Source organism: Eurosta solidaginis, chromosome 4 (assembly GCF_040869045.1).
Source record: "Eurosta solidaginis isolate ZX-2024a chromosome 4, ASM4086904v1, whole genome shotgun sequence".
NCBI classification, from domain to species: Eukaryota; Metazoa; Arthropoda; class Insecta; order Diptera; family Tephritidae; genus Eurosta; species Eurosta solidaginis.
In genome coordinates this window covers 12,983,462-13,004,413 of record NC_090322.1, presented here as the reverse complement: position 1 = coordinate 13,004,413, position 20,952 = coordinate 12,983,462, and the positions used below count along the sequence as shown (strand labels likewise).

Here is a 20,952-nt window from a genome sequence, read left to right as displayed (position 1 = left end):
ATATGTATGTTGTTTTGTTAGTATTTTGTTTATGCTGTTTTAGCGCCAGTTTTTGTATTTATTAATAGTTTTCTTCTGCAATTTTTATTTGCTATTTTACCCATGTTCACTGTAAATTTTTTGTTTGTGTTTAACCTAATAACTTTGAAATTTTTCATTAATTTTGTTTGTAATTTTTTTTTCCAAAATTGTAAATACTATGCAGTATTTGCTTAAGTTGTAAGTTTACATATACTTACTTATGGTTTTAAATTATGCTTCATTTATCATTATTAGTATGGTTGTTGTAAGCATTCCAACTAATTCCAGTTTATTATTTTTAAAACATCATTTTTTTTGTAGTTTTCTTATGCGGGAATTATTTATTGCTTAGAAGCTAAAACATTAAAATTTAATTTTTTTGTTTCAAAATATTCACGAATTTTTTTGAAATTTTTGTTTGTCTAAATTTTATTTCATTACTTGCTTTTCTTGTTAGTTGTTTGCTTTTTTATTGACATTTAATATTTACTACTTTTCACAAACGTTATTAGCAAATTAAGCATATTTTTTGTGATTTACTTTCAAACAAAATTTAATTTTTATTTTATTGTGGTTGCAATTTAACTGTTTTGGGAATTTTCCATCGTATCGATTTTATTTTTATTTGCTTTTGACGCTTATAGTGCTTTATTTTTTGTGTATTTTACTATTTTTAATTATATATTATTAAAATTAAATTTGAAGTAAGTTCTTGATCTTCAGCAGTGTGTAAAATAAAAGTTATATTATTTTTTATTTATTTGTTTGCCAAATATTACACTCAAACTGCATGAATTCACAGCTGAGCTGTGTGTTTTTAAGCTTGGTATTCCGCTGTTAAGAATAGCCGTAAGTATATATGATGAAGTCATATTTTTCTACTACGTTTTTAGTTTACTTTATTTTAAATTATATAAAGCGTTTCTGATTTCATCAAAACATACCATGCTTCCTGGCCTCCAAGCTCTTGCGCATTTACTTGAGAACTGGATACTAAGCTTTAATTACTTCTTTATTTGCATTTCATATTTATATATTTCATTTATAATGCTTTTACGTTTGCGTTCATTTTACTTATTTTTTATTGTTCACCTTTAGTGTTGCTTCTACAAGCAACACTGGTGCTTGTTTGAACCCCGTGTCGTCGTGGAATTGCAGTTTTTGTCAATTTTGGATCATTATTTATGGTGCAGTAACTATAACTGTTTTAGGTCCACTTGCGGAGCGGCAAGTTTTTTTTTTAGAGTTAACTTCAAAAATTTGTGAAAAATGTATGAGTTTAATCCCTCATGTTAGGTTAACTCTTTAAAAATTTAACTTGCCGTTCTGCAAGTGTGCCTTAGTTTCTACGCTTGTTATCATTGCGAGTTTGAATTTAGGTCTGTTTGAAAAAATTTTTTTTTGTGCCTTTTTTTAATTCTTTCTGCTGTTTTTGCTTGTCAAATTTTTTGTAGGTTGTTTTTTGTTTTTTTTTTTTAGCGTATGCGCTTGTATCGTAAGACTGTGATATTTAAGTATTTACTTTTTTGGAAATTTAGCTAATAATTTTTCGAATATACCGTGTTGTTTTACTTAATTGCAGTTGCATTTATTTCATTTCATCTGCTAAGCGGCTGATTTTATAGAAAATGTTTTAGTATTTTTTCTACTTGAAGTGTGACTCATTTCTGCATTTGCTTTTTAAAATTTTTATTACTTTTTTGTTTTAAATTGTTTTCACTTTAACTCAAATGTAACAAAAGTGTATACTTTTTTCAAATTCACTAAAAATTATTTTTTCTAATGATTTTATATTTTCTTAAAGAAGCAATTAAAAATCGTTTGTATTTTTTTGAACAATAACATTTTTTGTACTCATTTTTGTACGTTTTGATTGAAAATTCCTAAACATTTGTTTAAAGTATATGAGTACGTTTAATCTTTTTTTAAAATGGCAATTTCACTTTAAAAATTAACATCGAAATTTGACACTTTGCACAAGTCATCAGCAAATCAGCTGTTTGCACGATTTAACACTGTGGTCCCTGCTTTATGTTTATTAGTGATGCATTTGAATTTTACCGAAACGTATATCGTATGTATATCGAATTCGGCATTGTTATGCTGTTGTGGATAATTTCTCATTTTGCAATTGTCTGGAAAGGCTTTGTTTGGAATTTTTACTGTGAATATGTCAAATGCATTTCATGAAGCTTATTTATGTATGGAAATTATGACTTTATTTATTTAAAAATTTTAAGTAAAAAAGTAGTTTATAGAAAAAAGTATTCAATAACTTGTGTGTATACCGCTTCTGTGTTGATTTTAGTGCATTTGTTATTGTTCCTAAAACACATTTTATTTTGTAGAAAAACGATATAAATATAGCCTCTAAATACTAATAAATAAATATTTATCTTTTATCCTCAATATGCCGGCCAGGCTTACGCTTTAAGCTTTCTTACAGTATTTTTTTTTTATTTGATAATTACTTTTTAGTTAGTGCGCTTCACGCATTCACATAACCTTATTTTTTGGTAATAGTATCCATTAGACGACTTTTTTTTTTTTGAAAAAATTTAAATTTTTTCTTTAATTCCAAAGTATCTTTGTAAATATGTACGTAAAACAATTTTTTTTTTTTCAAATCTCATTTGAATTTTATTTGTAAATTTTGTTTGTATTTTTTTATAACTTTTATGAAATTGTAAGATTTGGACAAAATTAGTTTGGACATTTGTATTTAGCGCTTCATTTTGAGGCTTTTGTATTTCAATTTTTGTGGGGTTACGCTGTAGTTCCATGCAAAGAACGATGAGATTAGTAAGTTAACACTTAACCAAGTCTGTCTGTTCAAATGCGAATACTGTCGAAAATTGGCTAAGCTTCCCTTATATTAGTTGTTTTCGAGCCCGATTTTTTAGCGTTTCATCGGAATTACAAAGCAAAGTGATGGTTAAAAGTCGACAAATCAAGCGATTACAATTTAAGTGCTGCATTTCCAGAAGCTTTGAAGCGAAGTAGACGTTTCCTGCTGCTTGCCTATACAAGTATATCGAAAGTGTGAGCGTTTATTCAATTGTCATCCAAGTATTGATTGACCTTGTGAATCAAGTAATGTAAATACAGCCAAAGCAATCATTATATTTACTACTTTAGTTACATTGCACTACAGAGTAACCCGTTTGTTGGTGTTTGTCGCTTTCCATTGAACAGGTGGCTCAACTCATTGCATTTGCATGCTAAACTGTTTTCAGGATCCATATAACCGTTCATTGGAACACGACAGTTGACACTATCGTGATGAGTATGCGTGGGCGCTGCAGTTGATCACAAATCACACTCGAAGATTGCGCATTGCGCATGTAAACATTAGTGCAGCTGTTTTTTATGAGCAATTCATACGTCATTTTTCTTTAGCTCTTGTTTTTTTTTCTCTTTCTTTCATTCACCCAAGCAGTCAATTGTGACGTAGAAGCGCAGAACGAAGCAATTTTGAACTCGTGAATACGCAATATTCTGTGTGTGATTTGTGGCAGTTGATAGCACTACAATCGATTCATCATAGAGATGTGTTGTTTAGAGTGCGTTTGCAGCACACGCTTTCAATGTAATTTATTATATTCTGTTTTCGATTTTTGTTTACTGTTTATTGGTTTTCTTACATGTAAGCTGCATGTACATAGTTTTTTGTTTAAATTTTTGTTCACTGCCCACGTTTTTGCTCTGCTGGTTTTCCCTATTGAAATCTTTCGTTAAATATTCTGTTAATAATTTTCGCTTTCTTAACATATATAATATATTAAAGAAAATATATCCTACATAAATATATGTATGTATAAATACTACCCGTACTTTTTCCGCTTATAGACAATTTAATTTCAAAACTTACTCAAATTTCCTCAGCTCATGCATTTACTTGTTTGTTTTAGTTTTTTTGTTTGTTTTCTTAGTTTAATGAGCGAAAAAAATTAAAACAATTTCAACAAAATATTATATATATTTATCGTAAATTTTATAAATATATATATTTTTTTAAAATATATATATAAAAAGGTATGCTTACAAAATATTATATACACACATTCTACTCAATTTGAATTCCTATAAAATTGACGAATTCTCAAAATAACACTTATTTTACTGTAGTATATTTTATTGTTGTTCTTACTACTTTGTGCCTTTTTCTGTTTTTTTTTTTCACTTAGGATTCGTTTGATCACAGCGTTTATACACTCTAATGCTTGTTATCAACACGTTCCACCCATAAAGCAATACTATATTATTTAGTTAAAATAAGTGTTTATCTTTCCTCATGCAAAAAAAATCTCCCTCTAAATTCTTTAAAAATAAAAAAAATCTTTAGTATGAGAACACTAAATATTTTTGGTATATTCGATTTTTTGCTTTTAAATTAAATTTGAATTATGTAGTTCAGAAGCGGATAAACGGTTTATTATATGTGACCTGGTGTATGAAAATGTGGCTTATAACTCAAAAAAGAAATTGCGAGAAACAGCTGTTAAAGATACACAATGCATTTCTTCAGTTTCTTAGTAGTAGTAATTTTTTTTTGAGTCATAAGCCACCTTTTTCATAGACCGGGTCACATATATTGTGTATAATATATGTGGAACGGGCGACGATGAGATAATCTAGGCAAAAATAGAACATTTGTAGGTAAAATTCGACAAATCATATTTATTGCAATTTGTTTTTTTTTGCCTGATAGTTCGAAAGTCGAATATTTTGATTGCTCAATATCGCCCTACATCAGCAAACCTTTGAAAAACGTCTTATATTTAAATTTGCTGAAAGAACACCCACCCTCAATATCTGTTTTAAAAATGCTCTACCTTAACAAGAATTCAATTTTGAGCTCAAATAGGCCGCTCTTTTACCGAGTCATGCGATTCGACTTTTTTGAAACAATATCTAAGAGTGTTCTTCAAACAAATTCTGAATGAGGCTGGTTTCTAACTAACAGCCGAGATAGGGTGATATTCCATCTAAACGTCGACACCCAGGTGAAATGAAAGTGTTGAGTATAAACAATAAGAAATTACTTTAATTGGCAATTTAGTAATCGAAAAAGAGCACTAATAATAACTTAGTCACTAACTTGTAAATCCATAAGAAATTCATAAAAATTTCAGGTTCAAAGAAAATTTACGTTTTTAACTAAACTGCCAAGGATAACCATATCTGAAACTTGACGGTATTTATAATAGAAGGACATGTTTCTAACCTCTTTTGCTCCATATGCCTTTTTCATCAATCTCTATCTCTCTTGAAACTGCCACTAGTTTTTTAAGCTAACTATATTCTTTCGCGCCATTCCACTTTTTTTTGCATTTCAGTGTATATTGTAGTTTTCGTTTCTTTCTTATAAACAAGCTTTGCTATTGTGAATATCCAGCAAGGCTTGTCACAGTTGTTTTGCGTTTGCAATTACTTTTATGTGGATTAATGTTTCTCACATGTTTTTGATAATCTGTTTTGGTCCTTATCCTGGCTTATGTCATTGCCCATGTTCCAATGAACAGTGATCCAAATCACGACAATGTGATCCACATGAATCAATTTTTTGTTGCATTTGCATGTTGAATTTTGATCGGGATCTGAATCACTGTCCTTAGGAACGTGGGGATTGTTTGTCTTTTTATTGCGCTATTTGTTGTCTGCACTATTTCTTTGTACATCCCTTTTCAAGCGTAAAACTAGACTGATATGCGCGTTTTGTTTTTCAAAAGTTTATTAAATTACTTACATAAGTCAAGTAATTATTTTTTCACAAAAATGTATTGTAGATCTGAAACTGTTTATTCGCAACATTATTATATTTGGTAATCAATGAAAACTAAGGCCGGATTAACATAGAACTTTTGCGGTGCTGTTTCGCTTCGACAGCGCCATAAATTAAGAATGGATTAACTTTCCGACTTCTTTACATTCCAAAAAACTTTGTGTAGCAAGCCCACATATGTATGTACATGTGCGGTAATGCATTGAACTTATCTGTCAGGCGTAGCAACGTTCTATGTAAATCTGGCATAACATTTTGTGTGCTCTATTTTATCGATAATTTTAGTGCGAATTTTCAGTGTTGTATATCCGGTAGTGTTTGAAAACGTATGTTATACTCCTTTTTAATTTGTATGCCAATTTTGCTTTATGTTATTATTTATGCTGTATGCTTATGTTTTTTTCTCTGCGCATCATGTGTTTTTTTTCGAAATTATTTTCCAATATTTTAAAAATTTTTCCAAATATTAATTATTATGTAGTTGTCTCTCCTTATTTGTTTTCTTAACCCAAATATTTTTTTTTGAAGTTGCATTTTTTTAAATTATTTTTCATAGTTTATTTTATAGCTTTTTGCATTTCATTTTTAATTAATTTTTTTTACTTTTATTTTGATTTATTTTTTTGTTTAATAAGAAGATAATGCACTTATATTGAGGTATTCAATTACATTCATATAATCATCGACTTTTTTTAGTTTAACATCAATATCTTTTTTGTTTTTGCTTTTACAACAACATTTTTGCAACGATACACATCTTTCTTCAATTTTACATAGCTTTTTTTTTGCTTAAACAAGTTAAATGCGCTATAATTTTTTTTGTTAAAAGAATTTTGTATCCTTATGAATTTTCTTATTTTAAAATTTCATATTATGTAAATTTTGCAATCTTTTTTAGTGAAAACCAAAATTTGTTTTGCAGTGTGTTCCCGAACTGTTGTTTTTTAACTTTATTTTATGCGTTTTGCTTAAAGATTTTTTTGTAAATTGTAAATTCAATGCAGGATTTGAAAAATTTTGAAATTCGGTTTTGCCAGAAGCTGATGTGAAATATTGCAAACGAAATTTCTACTGTTAAGGAAATTCAAAAAATAAATTACGTTAGCTATTTCCACTATGAGTTTCGGCGTCTTATTTTTGTTAAACAAATTTGCTTGCTAAGAAAAAAATAATTTTAAAGACTATTTTTATATATTTAATTCAAGTATTTCTTTTTAATTTAATATTTTTATAGACATTTTAGGAAACTATTTCGACTTAAAAAGTAGTTAATGTAATTGGGTACAAAGACTAACAATAATAGAGGCGTATTCAGCGGAATACAGACGTATACAATAATTTTATAAAAAAAATTCAAAACCGCAACACAGAAACTACTTTTTATTAATAAAAGATATTTATATTATAGAATGAAAAAATATGCTTATTAACTGCTATAGTTTATATATGTATATATATTTTTAACTGGTTTTATGTGTATGTGTGAATATATTTTATACTAAGCTATTGCTTTTATTGCTTGGTGTTTAAATTTATATATGTTTATATGTATGTATGTATGTATGCATGTAAATGAGTTCATAGAGAGAAATATTATTTTTTATTTATATAAAACTGCCTATAACGATGGAGCGCAAAAAACAGAAAGCAAAGATTTTCAAAATATTAAGAGTTTGTCAGCTAGAAATTTCAACTTTCTATTTGCAAATATTTTTAAATTTACATATTTATATGATTTTACTTTGAAATATTTTCCAATTTTTTAAAATAAAATTTCCACTTACGAAATAAATCTTTTGAAAAATATTAAAAAGGTTTATTAACTAAAAATTCCATCAATAACATAAAAAAAAAATAAAAATCATTTCTTGCATATGCTCCACGCTAGTAAACATGGCTATTAATTATTATTTATTTATAACTATTAAAAACAGATCAGCTTGGCTATTTAGTTAGTTAAGGTACTATTTAGGTTTTGATTACTATTGTTTTTGCAGTATTTGGGTTATTTTTAAGACACCATTGCAATGGCTGATACTTTTGTATTTTGTTTAGCAGAGATGCATAACTGAATTTTTTTTTTAAATAGCTGTCTTTTATTGTTTCCTAAAAAGTTTGATTTTCCGAGCGCTTATTCATTTTGGACTAATTGTATCTACATTGTATAGGCTTACAAATACGATATGTAACACACTGTCGTTTGACACTGACCGAAGTTTGAAGCCAGTGTGGAACGAGGGTTTGAATAGCCTCCACAAAAAAGGAATTAGAACAAGCATTATGATGAGGTGAGCATAGCTGTGAACGGACAGCTGATACATATCTTATTTGTAAACCTTATCACTGCTTTTTTCAGCAACATAGTATCTAGTAACTATCGATATAAGAGCTTCCATTCGCCGTGTTCTAATGGAAAGTGACCCAGATTCCAATAAAAATTCAGTACGCGAATGCGCAACAGCAAATTGATGCACATGGATTTTTGTTGAATTTGCATGTTAATTTTTATGGGATCTGAATCACAGTCCAATGGAAAGCGTTATTCTCGGCCATAAATGCTCTTTTTCCTAGTCTATCTATATTTAGCCAAAGAAAGCACTATCGATTCTTTTTGACCACTAAGGTCCGTTTTCACCACCTGCAGTTAAGTCAGATTCTACCTGGAGGATAGCAACCTATCAGATAGCTTCATTTGATATTTTCGTTTTTACCAACACAGTGTGACGAACCCCCATTTCAAATCGATAATGGCGAATATTTTTAGAACAAATCACAAAAATCTATTGTGAATACACGAAAGCAAGCCAAACAGCTGACTTTTGTTTACACTTTTTCCTTCGACTTAATTGAGACGCGAAGCTTCAGTTAGCATGGCGAATATGAAATTTTCGATAACTTCTAGAGAAGTGACTAACTGAAGATGATAAAAAACGGCCCTGAAAGCTATAAAAATCAACTTTTTTTTATTAAGACATATTTTTTAAATGCATTTTTTAAAACTATTGGTTTGTTTGGCATGCAAGTTGGCTTGATTGTTTATTTGATTGTTTGCTGCTCATTATACACTTAAATTTACTAATTGTTAGAGACATGATTCGATTATTATTTTATATTAAAAACAAACTAATTGCTTACATTTTTGATGTTTGAAAGTTTTTTTTTTCAATATGACAATATTTTGATATAAGGTACGCTATGATGCTGCAAGCTTTGTTAAACAATATTAAAAAAAAAACGTTTTTAAAGGCGCTTAATATTTTTTTATTTATTTACTATTTTCTTTATAAATTGTTATTTTTTAAATGCAAGTTTTTTGTAAGCAATTAGCGCATCAAAATACAACTTTTAAAAATATTTACTATGTTTGTCAGTATATAAAATTAATTTTAATTTGCAGGTCATCATATTAATCGAAAAGAAATATTTACTTTAAATATTAATTATTTGAAAATCTTTTATTTATTAGTTATATTTTACACCGCAATTAAAGAAAAAATATTTCAGCACCGTTTTAAGGCAAACGCAATAAAAATTTCTTATTAGACGCAAAATTTTAAAATAGAAACTTGTAATGGAACTAGTTGTTCAAGTAGTTACTTTTGGAGTAGTAGTGCAACGAATGATTAAATATTTAAGTGCTTTAAATAGATTTTGCTGTATATAGTAATGGTATTGACATTATTAGAGTGTTATTAAAAACAGTTGTTTTCGTAAGCCATGGAAGCGTGCGAACGTGCGACAGTGGTGAGTTTTAGCAAGTAATTCACCACATTACACTAGAAATTTATGTACAAAAAATAAAATTGTGTGGTCAAACAAATATTGAACTTTTTACACTTAATTAAAAATTTAAATGCTTTTTATGCAGCTAACATAGTGAAATCGTATTTTGCCCCTGCTGGTTACTGCAAAAATTCACCATTGTCGCATTCTTGCTTTTAACTTACCCGGCTAAAGTTTTTCATAGTGATACAAATTATCGTTTCACCAAAACCGTTTAAATTCAAAATGTTTTATGTATATACACATAAATATTTCATTTTTAAACATGTAAATTAATATTAAACTGTTTTGTTGTTGTATTAGTATATTTTATTTACATTTTGCCATACAATATTTGCAACGTCTAAGAGGTGACTAAGACCGTGCTCAATTTTTTTTTTTTTTTTTTTTTTTATAAAACCAATATAATATGCGTAGGATTTGACGTTAAATCGCACGAAAAATCAAAAACAAAAACAGTGAGGCTATGCAAAGCTATAGAGATCGCAAAAAGTTATTGGTTGTTGGTATGTATGGTGAATTAATTATGCGTACTCCCCATAGTAGCATGCAATCTCACTGATATTCACTGCAAAGCGAGCACACAATGAAAAAGCGCCAGCAAGTTTCTATCAAGCAATAGGCCTGATTACATTGATCGCGGCGGCTACAAACCACAGCCATAAAAAAGCAAAACTCGACAACAACCGCAGCCAAGCATTGGTTACTAGATTACTTTGAACGCGGCAGCCACAGTTATAAGTTATAGCAAAAGTTAGAAAAAAATATTAATTATGTCAAAAAAAATGCACGAATAATGCTTTTAACTTATATTATCTGTTACTTCTATTTTAGTTTTAATTGGCAACATAAAAAGCACGCGACTCTCTGTCGCTTGGCAAAACTAGAATTAGGTTTAATCTGGCGGCAACGGTATTCGTGATTGATTGTCGTGCGCCAAAAATAACGACACTCATAAGATGTGTAAAAATAATTTGACAGTTGTCGCTTTGTAGCCGCCATCGTGTATGTAATCAGACCTTATGTTGCCCTGAGCAATTCACCAATTCAAAACTTGTTTTCCGTGGTGAGTAACTTTAAATGCTCTGGCAATGCGTTTTGCAATCTTGCTGAAATTTCAAAATTTTCCACGCTCTTTTTTATCCATATATTATACATATTTTTGCTCATGTAAGATGTGGTGAATTACTTATATATTTTAAATTTATTGATACTCGTTACAGGTTTATTTAAACATCTTTTTATTGCATACAGTATTTTCAACAAACATGGCTATTTCCATATTATTATTCATAAACTTCGATTTGAAATGTATGTAGTTTAGTGGCAAACATTCACATCATATTTTTAGGCCATATTTTCCTATTTGTTATTTTAGTTTAATTTTGTCGATGTTTTTATTTATTGATTTTTCTTTAATTTCGTAATTTTTATTGAGTTATTTTGAAACCGTTTAATCATTGTTTTACAATTTGCCTTCGTTTTGGTGAACTTCATATTTTTATTTATTTTTTTTACTGGTGTTATGTTTAACGATCACACGAAATGAAAAGTTTCCCACAATAAACGCTCGAGAAAAATTTCGTTATTCAAGTAGTATCCACCTCTCAAGAAAGCTCATACGGTTTCTGCTACCTTTATATAAAGATTTTTTTAGCAAACGTGCACAAAGGAGCCCTGGTTTTGCCAAGAAATTGGTGTGTGGCTCATTCCCCATGTTCCAATAAACAATGATCCAAATCGCGATAAGAATTTAACATGCAAATGCAACAATAGCCGTGTTTTTTTACACGTAAACGTCTATACGCTTAAACTTTATATGGACTGCTAATCGTCAAACTTTAAATACACCTCTGAAATTGCTGCGCATAAAATGTGTACTACTTAAGCTGGAGACATTGGTGCTTTATCGGTAACCGTATCGGTAACCTTATAACAGCTGATTCGACCAACCTTATGAGAATCAATGCAATCGATTATTGGTGCCGCTAAGGTCGTAACCGTATCGTAGCCAACAAATTGGGTTTTGGTTCACCGTCGTAACGATAAACAGCTGATTACGTTAGGGATACGGATACAGCGATACGACATACGGCACCAATGACTCCAGCTTAAATTTCAATACGCATTATACTCAGATGTAACTGAAATATGTGTTTTTGTTTCACCCTCTACACTAATTCTATGTATTCTATGTGTGTCCACAATTCATCGCAACTGATTTAGCTATATGTTATACCCTAGGCCATCAGAGGGTTGTGTCTCCGCTTTTCGGTACACCCTGTGGCTGTAGCTAGTTATTTAACCACTGTCGCTAGATGGGTCTCTAAGCATTATCCAAGCGAGGATTAGCGTTTTTTTCACGCGCAAACGTAAGCGTATACGCGTGCATAAAAAACACGGCTAATAATGTGATTCATATCAATTTGTTACTGCATATGCATGTTTACTTTTATCGGGATCTGGATCACTGTCTATTGGAACGTGATAACAGTGACTGAGTTCATGAGTTTTTTGAATGGAATTTGCTTTTCTGCTTTTTTCTCTTGTGTATTCTCTTAAACTTAAGTGCATTTCCAAAAGCAATATGTTTCTTTACAAGTATTTTTTTCTAAAGCATTGCTGTATTTGACTTTCGTCTCTTGCAGGGAAGTGACGACGCCGATGCTTAGAGAAAATAGTGTTGAAAGAAACGACGCTTCATAGAGAAAAAGGAGTTAAAGGAAATGTCAAAATTACTTGGCTGCTACTAATTTTGACAATAAATTTAGACGAAATTTTCTTGAGCGGGGAATTGTGGAGAATTTGTTTACAAAACAAGAAAACGGTTAGAAAGTTGTTTAGACTGATAACACGTGTGTTTACCAATGCTAGCGGATATCTACTTCCAAAAACGAAAATGATATCTTTTTTTCTTGAATTATGAACCGTTTTCTATAAATCTGGCCAAGCTGTAAATACGATAATTTCTGAGCGTATATATTTTGATTAATATTGTATGTATGTATATCGAAAATTCCTACGATTAAATACATTTTGTATATCTTTTATGAAAACTAAATTTGGTTGTTTCCATATTTTTGCTTTTGTTACTTTTCCGATAAATTTCATTTGTCGTTAGATTTATCGTTTTTTGTAATTTTAAACCTATATTGTTGGTATTTTCTAGTTTTGCTTGTCACATACCAATGATAAATTATTTCAAATCGATAAATTTATCGATCACTGTAAGTTTAGCAAATTTTCAGGAAATTAAAATTTTTTCTATTTTTTATGCATTTTTGTTTTTTCTTACAATTTTATTTAGATTTTGGAGTTTTCGCTTATTTAAAAATTTTAGTTTCAGCGATTTTTTTATTAGCTCTTAATTAGTATGTAAATATTTGCCTTTATCAAAATATGCAGTATGGATGATGCACTTTTTTGTTTGTCCTTCGTTTTGGTGGGTTACATTTTTTTGCGCAGTCACATATCTAAATTTTTATGTATTTATGCTAACATATGTATGTATGCAGATTTCAACCTGACACAATCTAATTTTGATTAGTATGTTTCTTCAATTTTTTTTTTTTGATTTTTTATTGCAAAATCTCAAAATTTTTATTTTTCGAAAAATAAAATTTTTCAAGCATTTTTTCGCTTAAAATATTTGTATATATTTTTGCCGGCTCGAGGTCAATTAAAAAATAAACACAAGTTTTCTTTAACAAACTCCACGCCTAAGCAAGAGGACGTGTAAATTAATATTTTGCAGTTTATATCCCTGAGGACGGTTACCGCGGAGTAACCGAAATATATCGGATTTTTAAAGAAAACTTGTGTTTATTTTTTAATTGACCTCGAGCCGGCAAAAATATATATTAAATATGAAAGGTCGCCAAACAATTTACTCTTAAAATATTTTGTTTCACACGTACGCCTGTTTTAATTTGTTATTTAGCAAACAAAATTTTCCCATTTTTTTTTCTTGTAGTATTTTTTTCTTTTTACTAGTTGAAGTTTGTTGTTCGGCAAATGTAAAATTTTTTTTTCAATTTTATAACGGAATTATTCGGAATACGCTGTTTTTAGCTGTTTGTACAGATTTTTGTTTGCAAGTCTGTTTCAAATTTTTTGAATTTTCATTAACCAAAAATTTTTCAGTAAGCTAATCATTTTCTGAATTTTTAATTTTTGGATACATATTTGTGTGCGTAAAAAATAAATTTATTTTTTTTTGCATTTTCCGATTTGTTATTTCTTTTGCTCGAAAACTTTGATTTCAGTTTTTTTTTTTGTAGTGTACTTAGTAAGTTTTATTCTGAAACAAATGAGTGAGTTTTTGATTTTTGTTTTTTCATGTCTGTACGTAAAATTTTAGTTTGTTTGTTGGGCCAGGATTGCAATTTTTTTTTGTGTAACCTCTCGCTGTTTTGGTTTTTTACTTATATACTGTGCTTTAATTTCTGCTTTTCTCTAATTTGTTTTGATTAACTGTTTTGGTTTTATACTTTTTTTTGTTTTGATGTATGTTGTGAATTAATTTGCAAAAAAACATTCGTGTTTTACTTTTGTTTTTGTTAGATTTTTTTGCGCATTTTTGATTCTTATACTTGATTTTTTCAGTAGAATAATTGTGAGCCCAAAATTTTATTTTCAATGAAGATTTATGTTTTTCCGTGTAATATGTGTGTAATCTTATTTTAGGTTGTTTCTGCCAGTGTAATTTGTAATTTTTTTCCGTAAACTACAAAAACTGAGTTTTTATGCATTTCATGAGTTTTTTTTTTCAAAAATTTTAGTTTTTAATATTTGGGTGTTTTTCTTTTAAGGGTAATATTTTGTTTTTCTGCTTGGTTAAAATTAAATTTTTGTCGGTGTAATTTTCTTTTAAGGGTTTTATTTTGTATTTCTGCTTGTTTCAATATTTTTTTTCAGTGTAATTTGTGTGTGCCCAATTTGAAATTTTTGCTGCTTCGGTGTTTAGTTCGCTGCTGCTCGAAAAGTTGGGTTATAATTTTGTTGCTCACAAGTTTTGGTACCTAAATTTTTGCAGTGTATTTTGTTTTTGTAATAGTAATGACAAAACGTGTTTTGTCATTACTGTTTTGCATCAAATTTTTTTTATTTTGCGCCCCAAAAGTTTTATTTTGAAAAGTTAGATTTTGTGTTCCTCTTTAACCTCATTCTTTATATTTTGTGTATTTTGTTGTTATTTCTTCTTTTTTTCTTTTATGTATTTTGTTGTTCTTTCTTATAATAATTTACTTCTCTTTACAAATTTCTTTGTTGTTGTTGCTGCTATTTTTGTTGTTGTAAATAATGCGTATATCTTCTAAATGCTTTTAAAATTTTCTTTCCTTTAATTTTTAGTAGAAAAAAAAATATTTTTATAATATTTTAAATAGTTTTTTCGCAAAAATCCTCATTATCTTCATTTTAATCCTCATTCCCTTCATTGTTATACTCATATTTTTCATTTCCCTTGAAGAAAATTATGAATATTATTATTTTTTTTTTCAAAAAAGAAATATTTTTAATAATTATGTTTATAGTATATTAGAAAACCTAAATACATCATACACATTTCTCTGCATTTAATTTAAAAAAATAATAATAAAAAATAAAATATGTAATAATAAAAAAATGCTTCAACAAAACAAATTGAAACGCTTATATTTTTATTTTTTTTTTCAACTTTGCTTACTGACTTGACGCAGATGGCTGCTGCTGTTGTTGCTGCGGCGGCAGTTGTTGTTGTTGCTGCTGATGTTGTTGTTGCTGTTGTTGTGTCATCGGCTGCTGCTGCTGCAATTGCTGAGTCCCACTGCCAGCGGCGCCAGCAGCTGCTGCAGCGGCGGCGGCGGCGGACTGTTCTTTGGCAGCTTTTTGCTTTTTGGTCACCGGTGGCGGATTCGTCGACATCATCATAGCACGTATGCGACGTTGAGCAGACTATGTTGATGCAGTATTGTGCGAGAGAATGAGATAGAAACCACCAGTAAAAAATATGCAATAAATACAAAAAACAAAAACAAACAAAATGGATAGCTCGTACTGTTTTTACATTCAATTAAGTCGAAACTTATGCTTGATTTTCATTAGGTCAAAGTGACTGACATCAAAAGCTGCCTAAAGCTGACCCGCTGGCCAGTTGGAGCCCAAAGTGTCCATTATGTCACATTACTGACTCGAAGCATAGTGTACCTATACAAGTGTGTCAGCTAAGCGATAAACATCAAAACTACAAACAGCCTCGCTCATCTGATGCAAATCTCAGGTCTAGAGTTGCATTTTTGGTACGCAAAAGTACTTCAAGCTGAGTTGCATTTGATAGTTTAATAAAACTTTGTAGTATTTACAGATGAAATAGTTGAATATATTTCCGCGGAAATAAGAATACTGGAAGATTTGTAGCCTGCAACAATGCGGAAACATACGGAAAGCAAAATTTATTTAAATTAGAGTCAAAATATAAAGCGCCACACGTGTAACATGGAATAATTTCACTTCTAAGGCTGTTTACACAAATGCATAAGGGAAAAAATTAAATAAACGCTTTGGTCGCTTCAAAGCAAAGATAACGTACGGCGTTTCATTGTTTTTCGTCTGGCGTTGTCAAAGCGTAGGCACGCAACCAAAGCATTTATGTAAATTTTTCGATACTTCGCCCGACAGATGAATTAATGAATGCAACATAACCAAAGTGTTTGTGTAAATCCGCCTTAATTTTTGTAGCTGTAAAAATCTCCTGCAAATAAAATGTTGCTGTAAGTGCAAACAAATCAAACTCCTATATGACACTACTTTATTTTATATGTATTTTTCTTGTATTTTCTCTTATATTTTTTGTCGAGGGAGCCAATAAGGTTTCAGTACTGGTGTAAGTGTGTGAACTATATTTAAAAAACTAACGAAATACAAGAAAAATACAACGTAGTTCATTAAAAACAAAGAAGCCAGTTTGTATTTCAATAGGGTTTTTTTGACATTAGGCTCTTTTTTCTTTATTTTTTCTGACAAATGAAAATTTTGTTTTTAGTTTCAAAATTTTGTGCATAAAACACAACTAAATTCAAATAAGTGCAAATAAGTTTTCAATAAGTGTACATTTTTCAGTTCTTCATAGTTAAGGAATTGACCTCCAGATTCTTGTGTTACACAAATAATAATAATTTGAAAAACTACGTTTTCTCTGCTTTTTACACTTAAAGGAGTAACCCTCCGTATGACTACATAAACCCTGTTTCAATCTTTTGCGTCTCTGCACAGAACTCTAATTGACCGTTTTCAACCGAAACAACAATGGCAACCCAGATGTTCCCGTTATGCTCATTTAAGCGAGTGCCTGTCCGAAAGAAGTCAACACACTTGTACTTATACACTATGACTCGAAGTCGATAAAGCAGTGCCTGGTCAAAACTCACGCTAAAAGTTCGTGTTCATTTATTTCATAACGGGCAGCAAACGCATTTGACGTTGCATGACAGTCCGTTTTCATTGATATTGCCAAGTTTGTGGTCGAATTCAACCTGGAAACCAAGCATTAGTTACGAAACATTTTTCCGTCTGCCAAACGAACACAACTATTGTTTGGGCCATTGAAATATATTCAGTTCCGGTTTAAATTTGCCAAGTCTGTTATTCGATAGTTCTCTAAAAAAAATGCACTTCCCCCACTCACCTGCACGCTATAGAATTGACCGATAATATGCACAGGGGTCTCCTCATCGCCACCCGATGCTGGCGCCGCCGCATGTTCTGGCAGCTTAATAACACTGCCGGTGACGTGTTGTAAATCACGCACATTTTGTCCGCCCTTACCAATAATTCGACCCACCTGTAAATAAACAAAAAGGGAGCGCTGCTTAGTGATTTCTCGCCAAACACTATTTTTTCACGATTGAACTTACCTGCGAACTGGCCACCATTATTTCGACTGTTAGTCGTACATCTTCGGTTCCGCACATAAAACCCTCTTCACGCATCTTTTCGAAAATCATATACTGCGCTTTCCATTGTCCTTCAGGCGTACCCACAATTGTCACTTTACGTTCGGTTTGCTGTTCGGCCGGCTTATCATTATCGATTGGTGCTATCTTGAGCGAGGCATTCGAGAAACGCATTATACTGCGTATATGTGAGCCTTTGGTGCCGATAATTGCACCCACCGCATTATTCGGTATGTAGAGGTATGTGGTCTCTTGCATATCGTTGGGGAAGACGGGTGGCACCACCTGAGCCGGTGTCTTGGACATCGGGTAGCCCGGGCATGATTGATATGGCATTCTAGGATTGAAGACCATACCATTGCCGGGTGTTGACATCATGGCCATCGGATGTAGACCGGGGAACATGAGACTTTGTGGTGCCATTGCTTGCAAATCGTTCTCATAACTTTGGCGCAATTTAGAGCTTATCTGCGCTTCAGCGCGTGACATATTATCGATTTGGCCCTTTACGGTTATGATACGTTCCAAATTAAAGCTGCTAATGTCATTGATCGAGCTAACGGTGATTTTGGTATCTGTTTCTTGCATGATGCGTTTGATGGTGTTGCCATTTTTGCCAATTATGCGGCCGATTAAGTTGTTATGAGCGAGAATTTTTAAGCAAATGTCACTGCGGGTGGAGGAAATGAAGAAAGACTAATGAAGTAGAGATCTTTGTAGGGATAAAGATAAACATGTATAGGTAGGGATTCATGCAGGATTGAAGAGTAGAGTGGTTGAGGTGTAGATATAGGGATAGAGAGGAATAATGATAGGGATAGGGTTGGGCATAGGGATAGGGATAGGGTTAGGGATAGAGACAGGAATAGGGTAGGGATAGAGAAAGGGATAGGTATTGGGATAATGTTAGGGACAGGGGTGGGGATAGGTTAGGGTTGGGAATTGGGATAGCGATAGGGATAGGGTACAAATTGGGATAGGTATATGTATGCCAATCGGCAGTTCACTACGCACAATCTTCTACTCACCCTTTATTCGTTGAAATGGCCTCCTGTTGCATTACCTCCAAAATCCTTTTGCATGCATTCGTACAATTCTCGGGATTACCATAAATAGTGATTGCCTTCTCTAACGAACCGACATTCTCTTTTCGATGTACATCGACACGGGCGCGACTCTGTTGTGTTATCGTACGTATGGTGCTACCTTGACGGCCAATTATGGCACCAACCATTTCACTTTGCACAAGAATGCGCAATGGGAAATCAGCTTGACGTCCTGGACCTGGCATACCGGGATATGGATTGCGTTGATTACGATTGGTGCGACGTTGATTTTTATCCAATGGTTCGGCGTGCAATTTGTTGCCCTCGAATTCGACACCGTTTAATCCGCCAGCAGCTCTATAAGTAGATGAAGAATGTGGGTAAGGTTAGAAAGATGTTTGTTGTTTAAATCGTAAGATTTTTTATAACTTAAAACTTAATAAAAGATTTTATAAAAATATTCATTTATTAGTACAAGACGCTAACATAGAACAAGGGATCATTAAAACTTATCTGTAACGAAATGTAGTAGCCTGCTTTCATGAGGGGAAGGTCTAGAAATATCTTTCAAATTGTGTCCCAACAATATTCTGGGCAGAGCCGTAAGAGTGACTTTTCAGTAAATGGTAAGGCGCACGGATATCAAAAATTTATAAAAGAGAGATAGAGATTACATTTTCGATTTATGCATCTCTTTATTCTTCCCAAGCCATTAATCCATCCTTTAGATGTTAAATTCGTTTCCCGATATAATATAATTGAATTCATCTATAAAATATCCCAATAAGACGGTTATTATTTAAAACCATAAAAATATCGTCCCTTCATCCAATTGATCATTAAATATTGCCCCTATTCGCTTTTATTCATCGTTCAGTTCATCTACATACATTTATTCATCCGCAACTTCTATATTTTCGCTCATTCATTCACAAGTTCATTTAAAAGTGGCATCAGGCATTTACTGAGCGCTGCGAGCCTCACCCTTTCAGTCGTCCACCCTTTCGTAATTTTTTTTGGGATTTTCATTCATCACATCATCTATATATTCATCCATTCATCTATTCATCGATCGGTTCATCTACAAACATTTATTCAACCGCTATTTTTATATTTTCGCTTATTCATTCACAAGTTCATTTAAAATTGGTATCAGGCATTTACTGAGTGAGCGCTGCGAGCCTCACCGTTTCAGTCGTCCATCCTTTCATCTTTGTTTTGAGATTTTTATTCACCACATCATCTACATATTCATCCATTCATCTATTCGTTCCTTATTCATCCACTCATTCGGGACTCCCTTACAAATAGAACCCACAGATCTAAGAACGCTTGGTTTAGTAAATAACTTTGGTTTCTGAAGATCTTTCGAAATTATTCGTGTTATCGATTCTTGAAACAACTTCATTCATTAAAAAGTTATTCCTTAATTCCACGAAATTCTCAACTTATGCTCGAGGACGAAGAATCTCTTTAGGTACTGAGACAACTCAGCAGAAAAGTTCATGACAGAGGTGTATAAAAAAAGCTCATACATCGAAGAGACAAAAGATAAAGTTGACTACAGCCAAAGGCGACTAAGAAGAGAGTTGATACAGCGACTTGGACTCTATAAGATAAGTCAAGGATTTCAGTATGTTTGTTCCAAGATGGGATCGAATTTAAGTCATTTTATATCCGCAGGGAAAACTTGTTTTCTAAGTCTTTGGGTGACATTTTGAAAGTGGTTAAGTTATATTCAGTAAAAACAACTGACTTCAGCTATTCGATACTCATATTTTGAACTCGATATGGGAATCATTTGTAAAAGAAAGTTTTCAAAATCTTCGGACTTTTACTGGAAATCTTAAAACATTACTAAGAACAAGAACTTGAGTAATAGTGTCGTAAGTAAAGCGAGGGAAAAGCGGGGGATACAGCTTAATAAGAAAGAGAGAGCTTCTGATCTTTCAGAGTTGAGATAACACCTTCTGAATTCCAAGTCCCTTAAAACAAAAATAGTAAATAGTAAATAAAAATGAAAAAATAAAATTAACAAATTACAACAAAACAAAAAAATAAATGAAATGTAAATAAAAAAGCGAAAAAAAATGTAATACCTTTGAGCCTGATCGAGATTATCGAATGTTATATGTACAGTCTGAGTATTGGGGTCCTTACTAGAGACAGCCTCACACTGTTTGACGATGCCGTACGGCTTCAATAGAGGTTCGATGTCTTCGAAACGTGTTTGAAGCGGTATGCCGCTAATAAGAATTTTCGATGTTGAAATGCTGTGAACAAAGAAGAAATAGAAAATAACAAAATAGAAGTAGCAAAAAACAAGAATGAAAACAAAGACACAAAACAACAACAAGAACGCATAAGTGAACTGAAGCGTGCGTAT

The 20,952-nt window shown here is 31.5% G+C and overlaps 1 protein-coding gene across 9 annotated transcripts in view; it reads right to left on the bottom strand.

Moving 5' to 3' along the window:
• Positions 1 to 4,182: 4,182 nt before the first annotated feature.
• Imp (IGF-II mRNA-binding protein) overlaps positions 4,183 to 20,952 on the bottom strand; it is a 141,328-nt gene continuing 124,558 nt past the window's right edge. For 7 of the 9 annotated variants that reach the window (XM_067780188.1, XM_067780187.1, XM_067780191.1 and 4 more), the window contains 5 exons: positions 20,666 to 20,839; positions 18,549 to 18,923; positions 17,482 to 18,190; positions 17,253 to 17,408; positions 4,183 to 15,523 (listed from right to left, as the gene is read on the bottom strand). In XM_067780188.1, coding sequence (XP_067636289.1) covers positions 15,272 to 15,523; positions 17,253 to 17,408; positions 17,482 to 18,190; positions 18,549 to 18,923; positions 20,666 to 20,839 — 1,666 coding nt within the window. In that variant the 3' untranslated portion in view covers positions 4,183 to 15,271. The remainder of the gene's footprint in view (positions 15,524 to 17,252; positions 17,409 to 17,481; positions 18,191 to 18,548; positions 18,924 to 20,665; positions 20,840 to 20,952) is intronic. The other 2 variants (XM_067780195.1, XM_067780196.1) reach the window with 1 other exon arrangement.